Source organism: Lepisosteus oculatus, chromosome 3 (genome assembly GCF_040954835.1).
Source record: "Lepisosteus oculatus isolate fLepOcu1 chromosome 3, fLepOcu1.hap2, whole genome shotgun sequence".
NCBI lineage: Eukaryota > Metazoa > Chordata > Actinopteri > Semionotiformes > Lepisosteidae > Lepisosteus > Lepisosteus oculatus.
Genome location: NC_090698.1, coordinates 27677900 through 27696060, shown reverse-complemented (window position 1 = coordinate 27696060; position 18161 = coordinate 27677900). Strand labels below are relative to the sequence as shown.

Genomic DNA, 18161 nt, shown 5'->3' with positions numbered 1-18161 from the left:
AATCTTTGACATGTGGCTAAATGAAGACCAAAAGAAGAATACAACACGTTGAAGCCAATATCCTGGCTTCTTTCAGGAGAAAACTGGAGGAGATCTTTGGATCATCAACCAAACATCCTAGATGGGCTCAATTCCTATTTGTAGCCTTTCCTTTAAAGCATTTGTTTTAAAACCTTTTAAGCAAGCTGAGGAATTCTCAATTATGAATTGAATGTCATTGCTGCTACAGAAAGTCTAACGTTATAATTGACTCATGTCAAGGAAGGCTGAGAACTATCCAAATGTAAACACTTTCAAAAAGGTAAAAGTTGCATCAACAAAAACTGCCTGTCTGGTTGGCATCCTGTTAACTGTTTTCACACAATGTCAAAAAGGAGCCATAGCCACCTGGTTTACAGTTCTGATGCTTCTCACTTAATGTAATAAATATATAATATATAAACAAAACAGGAATCCAGTCACACATTCTAGAGGAAAAGAAATGAACAGACTAACAGCTTGAGAACAGCTGTGGGGAAGTTCTCTTCATATTAAGCTTCTGCTAGTCTGTAATTGAATACTATCCTGTTTTTCCCTTAAAATGCACAGTGGTTAATGCAATTGTACTTATGTTCTCTAAAGTCATCAATTAAAATAATCCTACTTGTTGAAAAGAAAAAAAAAATCTCTTTCGGGAACAGAAGAATTCCTGGATGAAATCTGCTAATGCAAATGAAACTAAGATTGAGGGAACACAGGTTAAATAGCAAAATAAGAAACACTATGAAACAGCAGGTATACTTCCTACAGACTTTGAGAGGTCATTTCAGATTATCATACTGTCAAAAAATAATAAAAGAATCTCCATAGAATCAACATGGATACACAAATATAGGTATATATACAGATTGAGGCACCACATTCATTCACCAATCTATACAAAAGATTTTCCTATGGCCATGTGCAAATCGCTTCATAGCTACTGTACTGTATGTTCTATCGTTCAAAATATATGATCTGGGTACTTGAAACATCTGGTTGATTGAATTAACAATCAAAACATTCCAGGGAACATGACGATATATGAGGCAGTCAAATCATTTCATCATTAAACCTCAGTTTGTTTTCTTCACAAATACAGCAAAAGTACACAGCCTTTTGTTCGATGTCCACACATGTACACATTTTTTAAAATAATATTTTATTCAAAACCTGTATGCTCAAACTGAAAACTTCCAGGGGTTAGTTCCAGTAAATATTGGCAAAAGCTAAAGAGCAAAACCAACATATTTAAGAATAAGTACATCCCTTCCCGGGCTGCGTAAGACTGACATACAGAATTCAACTTGACATACTGCAAAAAAAACATCATAGGTCCCATAATTAAAGTTTCAGGTTACAGAAAGTTTACGTTTCGTAAGGTTACAGACAGTTTATGCTACCATACGTTATGTAAAGTTACTTCCGAGCATGAATAGTGCAGAGTAACTGTAAGCGCATTGCGGTGTCTACCTGGGCTCTATTTTAAAATTCAATCTCGCTTTGCGTTCATGCATGTATCACATCCTCTGCATACCATCTCTCGCTTTTTCACTGAAAATTGTGAGCAACTCCTATTGTAATGATGCCAAGGAAGCACCCACGTTCATTTAATGTACTGTGCATTTTATTTGGTGTTTGCTGAACAGTACAATGTGCCGTACAGTATTTATAAGTTCATTAAAAGGTAATTCTCTTCAAGGTTTATTTAGTACTTACTGTACTGCACATTTTTTAAATGTATGGCATTTTGTTTAATTATTCTATTTACAGGGTTTTCAAATGTTTTTTTTTATTAAGTAAATGGTTTTATTTATAAACATCACAAATGGTAATTCTTTATAGGGTTGCACACAACAAGAAAGCAAAGATAGGGTTGTACCTGTACATAAAAATCTGGTGACAAAAATATGTGTAATGAAAGACTTATATAAGTCTGGGAATGGGTGTATTCTGACTTGTGAACTCAATATTTGGTGAAATCACCTTTGGCTCCAATGACAGCCTCAAGTGTTTTTGAGTAAATCTCCATCAACATTGTGCACCAGCTTGGTGCCCATTCTTCTTGGCAGATTTGCTCAAGTTATGGAATGTTGCTTGGGGATTACTTATGGAAAGCAGTTTTCCAGTCTGTCCACAGATTCCCCGATTCCAGTCAGGACTTTGGGCCAATCAAGGACATTCACTTAATTATTCTAAAGCCATTCCTGTGTAGTACTGGCCTTGTGTTTTGGATCACTTTCGTGCTAAAAAGTGAGTGTTTGCCCAATTTTAAGTCTTTAGCAAACTGACACAAATTTTCATCTGGTATTTGCCTGTACTTTTCTCCATCCACTTTCCTTCAATCTTATCCCTACTGAGGAACTGTAGTCCAATAGGATGATGCTGCTACTACCATGGTTGAACAGAGGGAGGTTGTTGACTGGGTGACGTGTTGTGATTGCACCAAACATAACACTTGACATTTCGACCACAAAAAAGCTCCAGTTTGGTCTCATCTAACCACAACAACTTTAGTCACATTTAGGCAAGATCACTCAGGTGCTGCAAACTCTGTATGGGCTTTGAGATTGCTTATTTTTCATAATGGCGTCCTTTCTGCCATCTGGCCACACCAGAAGTGTCCTTGACTGGTGCAGATTTTTTCCCATCTTGGCAACTGAACTCTGTAGCTCTTCGTTTTCATTGGCATCCCTCACCAGTGTCCTGCTTCCTTGTCCGACAGCTCAGTTTGAAGGATTGGCCTGATCTAGGCAGTGTCTGGGTGGTATGAGGCACCTTTCATTTCTCGATGACTCGTTGTACTCACAGGGAGATTCAGGGACTTTGACATTTTTTGTACCCGTCTCCTGATCTTTGCTTTTCAATGACTATCACTGACTTGCTTTGAAAACTCCATAGTCTTCATTATTGAATATTGTTTTTAAACTCACTACCTTACCAAGATCCCTCACAGGGACTGGTGTTTTTTTTTCTGAAATCATGAGAACCACTATTGGTCAGAGGCAAACTGTTTTTTTTATTTTTAATTTTGAACATTCAAATTAATCTAGGTTTTTCATAGCAAAAGGCCTGAATTCATAAACAATCATGACACTTCCAATTTTCTGTCATATCAATTATTTACTTTTTGTTTTTGCTGAGTGAATGAATGAAGTACGTTTATAACATTACTTGTTCAAAGTGTCACGATTGCCAGGTTTAAAGCAATAAAATGTGAACAGTGTTTAAGCGTCTGATAAGTTTTGCCTGGCTCTGTATACAAGTGTTACTATACCTTCACTGGATCTTAACTACATGTTCCAAGAAAGAGCAGAATACCCAGCCCACTTAATCAAGACAGCTATATGTCACCATTGTCACAATTAACATGTTGAAGACTGCATTCACAAAGTGTTTCAGTTATTTTTGTAACAAAATATTAAGGACCACTCATCATCTGGAATCCACAAAAGTGACATTAAACATGGAGACAAAAAGACATTCTTCAATTATTACATATTGTAGAGTTAAGTAAGAAGGCCAAGCTGGCATTGTAAACTCCAGAAGCTCCAGCAACACTTTAGCCACAACAAAATGAAATTTGCCAAAAATCACGTGATCACCTGTTTTTGGTAGGTCAGGTAGGTATTTGCCTTATGAATGTAATCTTTAAACATCTGGAATCTTCAGGTCTTCTGGAATTGCACAAAACAGAAGGGACAATGGACACAGGGCTACTGTAAATGTTCATTAGGAGGTCACAAAAGTCCACCATGCAATGCCGCATGCCCAGCTTTCCAGAATTTTGTTTTCTTCTGTCAGCAAAAATCTATAACTTTATACTAGCCCATTCAGCTCTCTCATTTACCATCTGAGACATGCGGGACGCTGAATGATGATGCCCTCAGGCACCATAGGAAGAACATTTCTTACCTCTCCAGCTGTTGTCACTAAATACTATCTTTGAGTTTGACGGCCATTTTGACAGCATTCCTGATCTGTCCTGTCACTCAGGCCAAAAAGCTACAAATCAAGCCTCTGATGTTGTGGCAACAAGAGAAAAAACAGAGGCCTCTTCATCACAAACAGCTTTTCCCTTGCCAATCAGCATTTTGAGAAGAAACAAAGCAATGTTGTGAAAAAGGCCTCCAGTAGGTAACTATTTTAGCAGCTTCTTGCAGATCAGTGCAGGTGTCAAACAGCTTCACAAATTAAGTGTTTTGTTTGACAGAGGCTCCTTGATCTATCAGCACCGATTCTAATCATATGAAACAATTTCACATTCCAGTTGAAACTCGGAAGGATAGCAATCAGTTTTACAATTGGTACATCCCAGGAGGGAATTTTAAAAGGTCATAAAAGCGTTGGGTAATGGCAGATTTAGAAGCACAAACTATAGTGATTCCTCTAGAATCAAATCATCATTTGACACAAAAAAGCCACAGAATAGGAATAATAAAATATATATATATGTTTTGGGCTTCTCTCAATGAAGCTATTTGTGACAATCAGCTCTTTTTACTTACTTTTGTTTGGTTGAGGAAAAGATCTGTAAAATCCTGCCAAAATTGACCAATATAAAGAATACAGTTTTATAACATAACAAATACCAATTTAATTCCTAAAATGTACATTGAGTCCATTGAACTTTCAGAGAAGAGCAGGTTGCTCTATTCCCTAGTCTCATTTATGTTTTCCTACCCACATCTCCAGAATGACTGACAGTGTGTCACCGAAATAAACCACCCCTTGCACACAGACATACCCTGTATAAATAAATCAAGTGGTATAAAAAAAATGTTGCCACATCATTCAGGGTGGGTACAAAACGGACAGTGCTTTTTTGCATTTCTTTTTTTTGGCTCTGGAAAGGGACGGTAATGCCAAGAGAGAGAAAACCAGACGAGAGGAACATACTATTTATGTCTTGAAAATTGAAGAGATGTCTGTCTAAAATAATCACACCAAAGGTACAAATGTCTCTTTTAGCTTTTTTGGTGTATTCTGAGGAGACAATTGGCTCTGCCATTATAGTTGATGCCAGTGACCTAAAAGCAAGTTGCTCTTACTGGTACAAAGAGAAGGAATGCGTTTGCTTTTAAGACTGAGCTAAAATCTGTGTGTAAAGCCTCTGTATACCTGCTATCCAAATAACCAGAGCAGGGCTGGAAATGCACGGCTGAAGAAACTTTACTTCACATTAGACAGAGGCCGCAGATAATAGCAGAAGGCTGCTCTACTCGGAAAACTGTTCTTAAAATTTCTCTATCCTTGTCATTCTTCCATTTTATTGGAACTGAATGATCTGAAATGATTTACGAGTGAATGGGCTGACTCCAGTTTAATAATTTGTTAAATGTAATTTATTATAAGAAAAGGCCTAAGGTCTCTGTACTATATGATTTCATTATATCTATCATACATAAGATACTGTACATCAAAATTTTATTTGTCTTTCTTGCAATGTTATAATTTTACACATTTACCTTTGAGTCAGATTAAGTTTTTGGAAGGAAATGAGATCAAACCATAACACATAATTTAATGAAAGAGTAGTCTGTTAGTGAACTGTAGTTAGTCTTTCAGCCGCATCAAAAATATAATGTGGCATAATGCAATAGGTTGGTATAACTATTTAGGTAATGTGCGTGAAACTATGCTTATCAGTGATATTTTAAAAGGTTGTAAATCCTGTTGATCCGCTGATAGCTAGCATTCACTGAAGTCCATGAAGCTGGTGTCTGTGTCAATTAATTCTGATAGCCATGTTGGCAGTTTTGATAGAGTAAAATGTACACACTACTACAAAGGATAAGGAATGTAGCCTTAAAACATATTTTCTTTTAAGCATTTTCCTTTAAACTAATGTTAAGCTTCACTGTACGATGGTGTGTGTGTATTTTTTGAGAAGGCTGGCATCTTGGCATGCGTCCAATGTTTCCCAGCTTTCCCAGTTCGTGAAATCATTCCATGGATCATTCTTCAGGTGTTATTATAGGGTTGTATGGCCCTTCTGTCCTTGATTTCATAGAAATTTCACTCACTTTCTGAGATCTAGGAACAGTATAGTCATATTTGCCCAAAAACACTGTACTGGTTAATCAGATATCCTGGATCACAGAACAATGCTCTTCACAAGTAATGGGACAATGAAGTCAAAACTGCTATTTCTGCTGTATACTCAAACAATTCGGATTTGAGAAATGACAGCAGCAAAAGCTTGGCAAGCATCTCAAAAGAACAACCGAGAAAAAATAAATTAGTGAGGTCAATAGGTTGTAGGCTTTATGGAGTTATTGTGTGCAAAGGATTTGCACTCAGATACTAAGGTTTATACTACTTTTATTTGCTTTAAATTAATTTGTCCCAACACATATGCTCACGGAAAATGGGGGAATGGAACACAAAAAGTGGTATTATTAAAACTGTAAAGTATGAATGGACAGAAATAGCCATAAATAGAAGGTGACATTCTGTAATTTTGCAAAGGAACAAGTAATAGGTTTATTCCCTGCTGAAAAGAGAAGAGAGAAAACACAACGCTTCTGCTGTGAAGCCTTCTTCAGGTGTGAGAAAGACAGGGCAGGCAGCAAAGATTAAATAGCACAGAAGAACAGAAGCTGGGAGAGGGGAGGAGGCAGGAGGGGCAGAGAGGCCCAATACTTGTGGAGGGCATTCTATATAAAGTCTTCTTTTCATCATTTATGTAGTGTAAAGAAACCAAACACTACATATATTCTAAAATGCTGAAAAAGTTATTTTGACCTTGATTGAAATATTGATGTTAATTTAAAAAGAAGTTCAATTTTCAATGGTGAGCAAGAATAATGAAAACATTAAAAAAGAATGCCAAGTGTTATATAGTGCATTCCTCAGTCAACACCATCCCTACTGTCAAGCCCGGTGGTGGGAGCATTATATTATAGCTCTGCTTCTCGTCAGCAGAGACTGGGAAACCAGTCAGGAAAACCTGCTTCAGGCCTAGAACGGAGAAAAAAATAATCTTTCACACCACTGGAATAACAGAAGAATAAATAAGTGAATGTCCTTGAGCGGCCCAACGTCCTGACTGGAATCCTATTGGGAATCTGTGGAAAGACTGGAAAACTGCTTTCCATAAGTGATCCCCAAGCAACTGTGCAAAATGTAAACAAATCTGCCAAGAACAAAGGGCAAAAATAACACCAAGGTGGTGTACAAAGTTGGTAGACACTTTCCTAAAAATATTTGAGGCTGTAATTGGTGCCAAAGGACCTTCCACGAAATACTGCGTTTATTGGCCTGAGTACTTATGCATTCAATATACTTCTGTTCTTCTCTTTAGTTTCTGCTGACTTTTACTGTCTCTTATCTTGCTGTTAGAAGTCTTTAGTTGGAGCTTTTAAGCTTCAAATAAAACTTCAAGTTAAAAAAAACGTCAACATCATTTTGTAAAGGGTCAGAATCCTTGTGCAGGGCACTGTAAATACACAAAGACTTGTGTAAGTGCAGGACCTTAAATCAACACGTGCAGCTCAGGGAGGTCCACTCTTTCCAGCTACAGTATATGCCTAGACAGTCGGGCAGCGAATCAGAGGCTAAGTGCCAGGACTCAGCTGATGGGGATTTGGCATCATCTCTTCTTGCTTGTCTGCTCCATTGTAATTACACCTCTGAAGCTGAGCTGGTGTCTTTTCTTCTGTTGTTGTTTTTATGGGTCAACAATACAAGCAGTATAGTATTAAGACCAATTTAACTTCAAACTGAACGCAACCCTGTGCCCATTATTTTACGAGTTTTATTCAGAAAAAGGAAACTGCCTGTGAGGTACTTGGGGAGCAAAGCTCCACACAAGTTTAGATGACAAGTTTGATGATGGATTGATTTTCAAAATTAAAGAAAACAAAGACAGATGACTGAAACTGCGAGAAATCTTTCAGGGAAGATGGGGGACATGTAGAAACAGCTCTCAACAAAAGTAGTAAAACAAGTCTTTTTTTTCTTCTGGTAGCGTGAATGCTGAATGTAACACCGAATTCTTAGAAGAACTCGATGCTCATTTTCAGTGTTTAAACATTTGGTGCCAACTGCTTATCAGTGCCCCCCTGTACCGACAAGCGTGCTTCTCCATGATACTGACTGACCACTGTTAATACATACTGTTGTAAAAACAGAATGTTCAGCCAAGTGAATTACATTATTTGAAAATTTAAAAAATGAATACATGTCATAAGTAAATGTCTTTACACTGATACAGAAACAACAGTCCTGATCCAGAAAAAATACAGATGACATTACATTTTAAGCTAGTGTTTTTCATCAAATTGTTTTATTTGTAACTTTAGCACATTTTGGCAGAAACAACTGCACTCAAAAAGAGTTTTGTATGAGTTTTGTATGACTGACTCGTTTAAAAGTATAAAAACTACTGACTTACATCAATTGCCCTTATATAAGTGTTGCAGTGTTAACCAGGGAATTTGTCCATTCCGATGGTATGAAAGTGTCTACCTGCAAACTCTCCTTGGCAAGGTAATTTAATAGCATAACCCTTACCATTTGAAATAAAAACAAAACAATAAATAACTCAACTATAGAATGAAAAGTACCCCACATAGTTTTCTATAACATAGCTCTGCCCATTCAGAGTAGTATATCAGCAGTGTTGGAGTGAAGGAACGTTGATACAGGTAGTTATTCAGGTTTGGTTCCAGGACTTGTTTGTAATAGCCAAGAGTCTCCATATGTCTCTTATTTTACTCTGTGTGATTATTACAGACTACAAACAAACCAACATAAAGGAAAACCATGCAAGTCTGTCCCTTTTACTCCCAGAGGCTTTACCTACTAATAGCATGAAAAATAACAGATACTACAACCAAAATTTAAAGGTCGAAGGCTGCATATCTTCACTTTTCAAGCTGCTTTACATAAAATACAGCAAATTGAAAGTAAGCATGTTTTTTTTCTTTGCATCCCAAGAGAATAATAAATTTTAATCTGTATTTAAAATTTAATGTAAACACACAGGCTGAATACATAGTTAAATGGGTTGGGATGAATTTAAAAGTGCTCTCAAGGTGTTGCTGTGGTATATGTGAGGAAAAAGTACCCTCCAAACACCTTAGTGGGATGAATATATGTGTCAAGTCTTGTAAAGTAAAACCTTCTAAAATTAAAAGTAATGTGGATTTTGGAAAATCCAGAACCTTTGAGCAGAAGTTATAATGTGCAAACTTTGAGGGAATTTGTTTAATGACTGCTATAAAATGTTTGCCAATTAACACAAGTTTCAAACTTGCTGTCACTAACAAAATATTCACTTTATATTCTTTCATTAATAAACGATTTCATCATCCCTCGAGTGTTGTACAATTGTCAATTGCAAAATCAGTACATACATATACATACTACGTTTTATAGTAATGAAGTACAGTAGGTTAACATTTTCTAAATTGTTTAGCCAGTCCTAAAATTAAGTGGGGCAAAGTTTATATCTTTTTTTGTCAGATAATTTACAAAATAATCAGATTGTATTAAGAAAGGCCAGTGATGTTTCATAAATGCTTAATCTTTGAAGGTTTGCCAGGGTACCAGTTATTTTTATATTGGGATATAAAAATTGTGGTGACAACTACGGGTATTGTTGGATACCAAAATGAAAGGTGAGTAAGTGTGTGTGATTCAGAAGAGCACATGGAAGCATCTGCTTCCAAGTTCAGTATTAACAGGTAAGTTCAGAGCAGACATCCAGATTGTAACAGAAGACGGTGTGATCTTGATGTTTCACCACAGCTGTTCTTCTGTGGGGGGGTGAAGTGAAGACAAATGTTGGTCCTTCCAGGCACATCTTCGTAAAGTAAAACTAATTGACTTGTAGTTTCTAGATGACCAAAACCCATTTTCACTAATGATTTTTAATGCATATTAACTACAGGATCCTGAAAAAACTCCCTGGCTCCTTTATGCAGCACAAATAAAATTAATCAATTGTTCTATTTGGTGTTATGATCTACTGATATTTCTAAATACTAACTACAAGCATTAAAATATTTAGAAGTGACTCAACGTTAAGTGGGGACCTACTGTATTTCCAATAAGAAACAAAGGAAATAGGGCTTAATGGGAATGGACAGGACGTAAATATTTCCTGAAGGATATTGTTTTATAAGAATCAATATATTTGAAGAGTGATAGTGACTGGAACATGACGACGTATGTCTAGAGTGTGTACAATCACGTTTTAGGTGCAAAAACACAATGATTAACAATCCATTAACAATCCATTAAGCTGAGCACTTAAATGTTTGAAACGCACACAAAATAATAATTCCTTCCAGTAAAATTGCTTTACAGGTAATGGAAACACAAAGGTGTAGCCCCACCTGGATGGCAAAGCTAGTGGGGAGGAGACAACAGTGATGAAGTCAATTCAAAGATGGGGATTATTAGGAGCCCATGATTGGTAAAGGCCAGGGGAAAAATTGGCCAGGACACTTTTCAACAATCACCCTTGGATTTAATGGCCACAGAGAGTCATGATTTCGGTTTTACGTCTCATCTGAAGGACAGCGCCTTTTTTACAGTATAGTATATTATTAGACATTAGGACCTACGCAGACTGCATGGTGAGTGTCTCCTACTGGTTCCACTAACACCTCTTCCAGCAGCAACCTTTGCTTTCCCAGGAGGTCCCCCATCCAGGTACTGACCAGGCTCACACCTGCTTTGCTTCAGTGGGCTGCCAGTTGTGAGTTGAAGGGTGACATAGCTGCTGGTAGCTTGGTGTGTGAATTATGAATATTTTCAAACATTATACTCATTAGACATTAAACATAATATTTAAAATTGTAATACCTTTAATGTTTAGTGAATTGTGTATGTATACTGCATATGAAAATGAAAGCAACACACAATTAAACTTTTATGTACAGTATAATATATGCCATACATAGTGTACATGATATGTATATGTATATAATAGTGTATATAATATGCCATAAATAGTGTACAAAGGTGCACTAATTATGGCACAATTCAGAGGATGTAAAGTCAGAGCATAGAAAAGGTTTAAAAAACCTCTCAAACATATAACTATTCTCTTATAACCATGTATCTGTAATAATACTGATATAATGCAAAGTTTTATAGTAAATTCATTTAAATATATTTGCACTTCTGTTTTAAGGGTGGATTTTAGATCCTTTTGATGTAACATCAGGAAATTTTCGTGCCCACAGTCACATAAAGTCAATGGCATAAAAGTGAGGAAATGTTGAGTGGGGACCCACCTATAAAGAATAGCTTCCCCTAAACTGACTGGAAAAAAAAGATTATACAAGTTTACCTGAAAGTGAAAATCAAGGTTGAAAAGAAGATATACATTACAATGCATTCCTCTTTCCTTTACTGTTTATACCATCTTTAAAAGTTAAGCTAATTTTTGATTTTGGAGTAACACCTTCACACTTCTAAACATGTTTGTCTCTCTATAAGCATTTATTTGTAATGCTTCTGGACACCAACGTTCAAGTGTGCATCAAGATAGATACAAGGCTGTTAGACTATAAACATTAAAAGTCATTACATTATTAAAGACTGAATTCCAGCTGAAGAAAATAATAAAAACTGCAAGGATATTGATTATTTCCAAATTGATGTTATCGTCAGAACATTCTTGCAGAGCACAGGTTTCAGGAGACGCTGGTCTCAAAAAATAAAACATCCAGGGTAGGTTGTAAAATTAAATGAATCTGCCACAAAATTCCAGTTATGACCTTCACCCTTCAAAGTACTGCTGAAGTGGGAAGCAATAAAGTATGAATCAAGTGTCAGTGAAATCTGGAGGCAATTCACTTAAAATACTGTACCATGCAGTGCAGTTCGCCTAACAAACTACTTTTATTCTCTGCGTTTGTGTCTGGTGACTGCTTGACACTGCCCTGGCACTAACTTAACTGCCAAATAGAAGGCACCAGGGGAGACTGGTTGCCTCTTGTGTTGCGGGATAATGCTTATTGTTACTGGGTTATTATTTATGGGCTTGCCCTAAGCCAATGTGGTTCTCAAAACTAGCCAAAAACACACATTTTATCTTCTCTGGGTGAACTGGCAAACATATAAAGCATAACATGATATGGTGTTTCAGTTCTGTGGTAAATGGGGAAAAAAAAACAAATATTTCTCTCAGTCACTGTGGGTTGGCAGGAAATGGCTACAGCACCTGGCATTTATGGAATCTCTTTAATTGTCCTTTTCCCAGGAAGCGGAGTTACTTCTACAAGGAGATGATGAAATATGGGTATAAAAGTGGGGTGAAAGAAGTGACAAACATCCATTTGATTTTTTTGTTGAATATTTTCAGCTCTTTGATTGTGACTTTTTTTTTTTACTAATGATCTCAGAAATTGTGCAAACTCCACAGATTGTACATCATAACGGAAGGACAGTTGCAAGGAAGCTAACATGAAAATCAATTTGTACAGCCGGCTTTAGGCTCTCGGTTACAGTGGCATAAAATCAGCCTTAATCCAGGCAGGCTGGCTGTTACTGAAGTCAACGTTTTGTATTTCTAAGAGCTTTGGTGAACTGTATGGTAAATGACATTAAAAGTACAGGATGAGCTCTATGGCCCAGGTGTGTCGCTACTTCCAACCACCAACCACCAAGTTGCAGGGCACTTGCAGTCATGCAGTGACATCAGAGAAAGATGTGGAGCAGCTTGCACATGTCAAATGAATGGCTTTGCAGGCTGGCTTGTTGGAGGACCTTATCTACATGTCTCATTCTGTCCACTGCATGTACAGCAGCCTTACAATAACTGGTATTATTCAAAGGTAATTTATTTATGTATTTACAATTAAGTATTTTAAAAGTACATAAAAAAATATGCAGACCTATTAAAAAATAAACTGCTCCTGCTTCGAAACAAAAAAAACTTTTTCTTTGCAACGTCATACAAAAGGCTAGCATTTTTGAGAATTAGTACTTTCTAGGACAAAATGCTAGCTCACTTATACACAGGGTCAGCCACTGTGAAGTTTAAAGAAGAGAGAAATCTTCAATCAATATTAGCAAATTAAAAAGATTCTTACTCTCGGCATCTCCTTCTTCTTCTTCTTCTTCTTCTTTCACATTCTGCTCTTTCCTCTGTTTAATTGCCAGAAGCTCTTTCTTCAGCTGACGTGCCTCCTTACGCAGTTCATCACTGATGAGAGAAAAGTGTTTACATGAGCACAGATCTGGTCATTTAGCAGAATAACTGCAGCACGTCAGGGACATTGCTTACAATTCCAATGTGTTCTAAACCACAGATGCAAACAAACTGAACAGAAAACCATTTTGTTATGTGGAAGGGCTTCCATAAATCAAAATAGCTTGGAAATATAATGGAAACTCTAAAGCCACAAACTGCTAAACGTCTGTCCATGAGGAACAGGGAAGGACAAGACTCCTGACGGCTTTAATTACTCTGGCATGCATACAAAGGCATTAAGGACTACAGAAAGTCGATTTTGAAGACGGATCCTACCTTAGCTCATCATGATCTGCAAACATCTTAGTACTTTCACCTGACTATTTCTATAAAACCCTCAGAACAGTGTCAAAATGTTTAGTGTAAATTCAGATGTCTAGGCAACTGTCCAAATGGCTTATTCTATCATCACAATGAATTAAGCTAGGTAAGGGGATAAAATCATAAAGAAACTGTTTTCTCTCAATTTAATATGGTGATGAAAAACCTTGAGCTGAAAAGCCCAAGGCCTACATCAACTAATTGGGAATGACTGCTTTCTCCATGTACTAATGTACCCTTTCTTAAAATATTATGAATACTATTCTTTCAACATCTTTTGAGTCTGTGGTTACCGTTTTTTTTCCCCAATGAGACACGGTAGTTTTTTTAAATCTGTAATTAGTGGTCAACTGCATATCTTTTGTTAGTGGGCAACAGCTGAGATGACTAGAGTTTCTGAGACAGACTGATGAATAGGATTTGGTTAATGAATAGGGACAGGAGAGATCTTAAGACATGTAAACAGTGGTGTGCACCAGGGATCTGTTTTAGGCCCGTTGTTCCTCCTGATCTACACTAATAATTTACATTAGAAAGCTGAGAAAGTTAGGATAACCATTTTGTACATGTTACAAAAATAGGGTAAATGACATACAGAAGCTGCGCATCCATGTGAAGACAGGTCACATGGATTACTGATTCTGAGGAAACATTAAAGGAATCTGTTTTTTTATGTAGAAGCCTGCAGGTTTTTCCCAAAGCCATATGTGGAAGCAAGTGAAAAATGAAACAACTGACAATATGATAATGTGCAATTCCAGGGGTGGCATGTAGGTGCTCAGCATTCCAATTCCAGACCTGGGGTGCTGTCTGTGTGGATTTTGCACTGTATGTTCTCCCAGTTTCACATGGGTTTCCTCCCACAGTCCAAAGACTTACTTGTAGGTTAATTGGCTCCTGGGAAAATCAGTCCTGGTGTGAGTGCGTTTGTGTGTCTTGGTGTTTGTGTGTGCGCCGAGAATGACTGATATCCCCCCTGTCACCTGTTGCTTGCTAGAATAGGCTCTGGTTTAACTAGCAGACCCTGAATTGGATGAAACAGTTTAAAAAAAGGGATGCATGTGCAATTCAAATCAAGGTTTCTTATACTCTGGCTTTCCAATGCTTCCGATGCTTCAAGATCTAATTCAGAACAATTTAATCCGCAGGTGTCATCATAAAACGAAATAGGTATTGGAGTCTTAAAAAGGCATTCCTGATTTCTGAGGACTGTCATATAAAGATAGCTAAAAAGGACTAATTCTCTTCAGTCTAGAATACAGGACATTTAACGCAAGTATTTTAAATCCTTAAAAGACTATTCCAGATTGTAACAAAACAAGGTCCTAGTGAAAGTAAAAGAAAATGTGTTAGATTATCCTAATTTTATTTGTATGGACCTGGCATCCATGGTACCATTAGGGTGGTGATGGACAGCTCCTGCTGACGCAGTCAAAGCTTTGCGGCACAAGGGCTCCATTGGAGCTGTGTAATCATACGTCAAAGGACTTTACACAGCAACATGGAAAGGAGGGATGAGAAGTAAAATATCTACAGTATAATGTACATTTAGAGCAACTTCTCTTCTATTTGTGTGTTAACATAGCCTTTGTTGAATACAGCAAAATCTTTAGTATCGCTCTGATTAAGGAACACAGCCAGAATATAAGAGTCTGTCTCAGCATGACACTGCCCTAACTCTGATGCAAGTGAAATCTGCCCTTTAAGCATTAATATGTACTACTGAGAAAGTTGTCCAAGTTTTTTTAATGCGCTTTACCTAAGAAGATAAATAGCATTTGAGAGAAACAGAAGTAAATAAGCAGCTTATGACATCACTAATGACATTTTCAGGGTTGTGAGTGTATATAATGGATTCCTACATCCAAGCTGTAATTCCCAACAATCCAAGTTATACAGATAATTGTGCAATATCCAGGTGGGGCTTAAAATTAACAGTGGAGTATATTCAGCGTGGCAAAAACTATAGTACCTACGTGAATGGACAGACAATGCTATGGTGAGAAGACTGTACTTTGAAACATTCCTCTAGCCCAGCAAAAACAGATATTCTTGTATTCTTTTAACCTGAATATCGTCAGTGTTTCCTCGTTTTGTGTGGTCATTCTTTCACAAGTTCATTTTAATTTCGATCTAAGTGCATCTCAGTTTCCATCCCACCTTGTAAGACAGATATCTATCAGTCATTGGTCCTGCCAGCAAATGGCATTAAATCTGGATCTAACAGTATTTTGACAGTTGACAGGCCTACTGTAGAGCTTTATTCCATGCTGAAAAGAAAAGACACAACTTTTCAGCTGTGGAGCTTTCTTCAGGTGTAGTACCTCTACAGGAGAAACATTGTGTCTCTTTTCTTTTCAGCATGGAATAAACCTTAACTTGTTCCTTTGCAGCCAATGCATGCTGATGCAGCTCCCTACTTGAGCTCCTGTAGAGCTTAGCTAGTTCTCTAATAAAGGTAACAGGAAGGGCACCGATTTCAGACAAGAGAAGAAAGTCATACAGATAAGACAGCAGATCTCTTATGGTGACAGTTGAAACAATCATATCAGCCACTGGATAAACACCCAACCTCCCATCACAACACCTTAATATTCACTAAGGGCTGTATGAAGAAAAATTCAAGTGAAACGGATGTTTATCTAACAGCAGTAGCTAAGAGGAATTCATTCAGCAAATGACCTCTTCCTTTCTTGAAACTGCTAAATCATGGTTTAAAGGGGTCCTAGAATACTTTCAGAATGGGAATTTTGTGATCCGTTGAACACTTTGTGGAGTTCTGTTGCAGAGCTGTAGTGGAATTTGATCAAAACATCTCGAGAGCACTCTGAATCCCAGACTCTCACTCCTCTGCAGTATACAGTCAACAAGCCTTTAGCAGCAGACTGACTTGGTTACCCACCAACACATTTAAAAGATTTTATATCTCAGCCCGTGACTGCAGTCTTTTCTGCAGACAATGTTTAAAGAAACTGACAGTAAGACACATGCCTACAACATCAATTGTTTACAGGAGCACCCTTGCGTCCATACTGCTAGTATGGTCAGACATCTGATAAGCATTTACACTGTTACAGGTAGAAAAGATCGGAAAACGTTCAGCATGCTGTTCAGGCATTCTTTGTGGGTGCTTTAATCAAGAGATCAGAGTATGACAGAACAAAATTGTGTTTGTGATGTGGAGATTATCTAAATGGAGAAATAAGATCATGTCACATCATATGTGGTGTATTCTAACCTATGAAGGTATTTAAAAGATGATGAACAGTTGTGTAGCACATATTAGCTGCAGACTTTTTATTTTGGATCATGCCCAGGAGTCAGCATTTACCACTTGTTTCCATGAGTTTATTGTATTACTCAGCAGCTTTTATGACTCAGCAGGATTAACTCACTGAGGGCACAGTGCACCTAAAATGCAAGTAATTGGCCACTAGAATCTGCCACCAAAAGGCCCCAGAGCATTTAGCACCACCCCCTCCTGCACATCTTACAACTGGTCTCAGAATTCCAATCCTCACTGGAGCCCAAAACAGGTCTGAACCTGAAAGGCCTTTAGAAAACATTTCTCGCTCCTTGAATATTTCCTAAAACTGCCCTTTCTGAATCACAGAACAGAATGACACAGGAAATCTGTCCCACCTCCCCAAGACCAACATCTCCCTTGCAGAGGAGTTCTGTTGATAATACTTTACTTTATTATTGTTATTCTTTTTATTCGTGTTAGTTTGAAAAACTGCCATCTGGGAATTAAGTCATGCTTAAGGATACCCTGAGAGATAGTAACAGTCTTAAATGAATTAGAACTGCAAACTGTAACTATAGATACAGTCAATACATGAGAATATATGAATAATTAGCCACACATAATGTTTTTTAAACCAGGAAATGTCTTGTTCTCATAAAGTATAGACATTATCCCTCATCAAAATGCAGAAGAGATTGATTTGGTAACAACTGTAGATACAAATATTGAGAGTCTACATACAGTATTTAGGTTAAAGATAACACTGACATACCAATTTGGTGAGCAAAACAGGTAAAAAAAAAGGAAAAGCAAATGGTACATTTGTATCCTGATATACAGTAATCAGAATTCTTAGGGATTACCTACAGTTTTTTTTTAGATCCCCATTCATTCCAGAATAAAAAAAACTAATTTAAAGGAGAGCAATTCATCAGCTGCATTCTCTTCGTAGAATTTCTTGTGCATTTCACATGCAGCAATCCAGGCTATTTTTGTGAGGTACAAGAAAAAGAAAAAATGCAATCAGCATGAAAGATTAGAATAATTCACATGGAAATCCACTGTCCTGCAAGGAAAATCCAGTGGTTTGCAGGAATACTGACACAAATAATGTGAAAAAATAATGTGCAAAAACATCTGAGCATACACACTACTCTACACATTTCTGAAACACGAGCAGTGCGTTGCCATCAGCTTTCGCAGATTTAGTCCAAATGATCTCCCAGAGTATAACAATGCCATCTGCAGTCTTCTTTTTCCCTGTGTTCATCCCATAACATTTTAATACCACACGGTCACAAGGCTGAGCAGCTCAGTGTAGCAGCTTCAACACAGTTGCTCTACTTTCTGACTGAAGGA

The 18161-nt window shown here is 37.3% G+C and overlaps 1 protein-coding gene across 2 annotated transcripts in view; it reads right to left on the bottom strand.

Annotated features, from left to right (window-relative positions):
- Positions 1 to 18161, bottom strand: part of cwc27 (CWC27 spliceosome associated cyclophilin) — a 106103-nt gene that overhangs the window by 14445 nt on the left and 73497 nt on the right. For both annotated transcript variants that reach the window (XM_015338549.2, XM_015338538.2), the window contains exon 11: positions 13074 to 13186. In XM_015338549.2, the coding sequence (XP_015194035.2) occupies positions 13074 to 13186 (113 nt within the window). The remainder of the gene's footprint in view (positions 1 to 13073; positions 13187 to 18161) is intronic.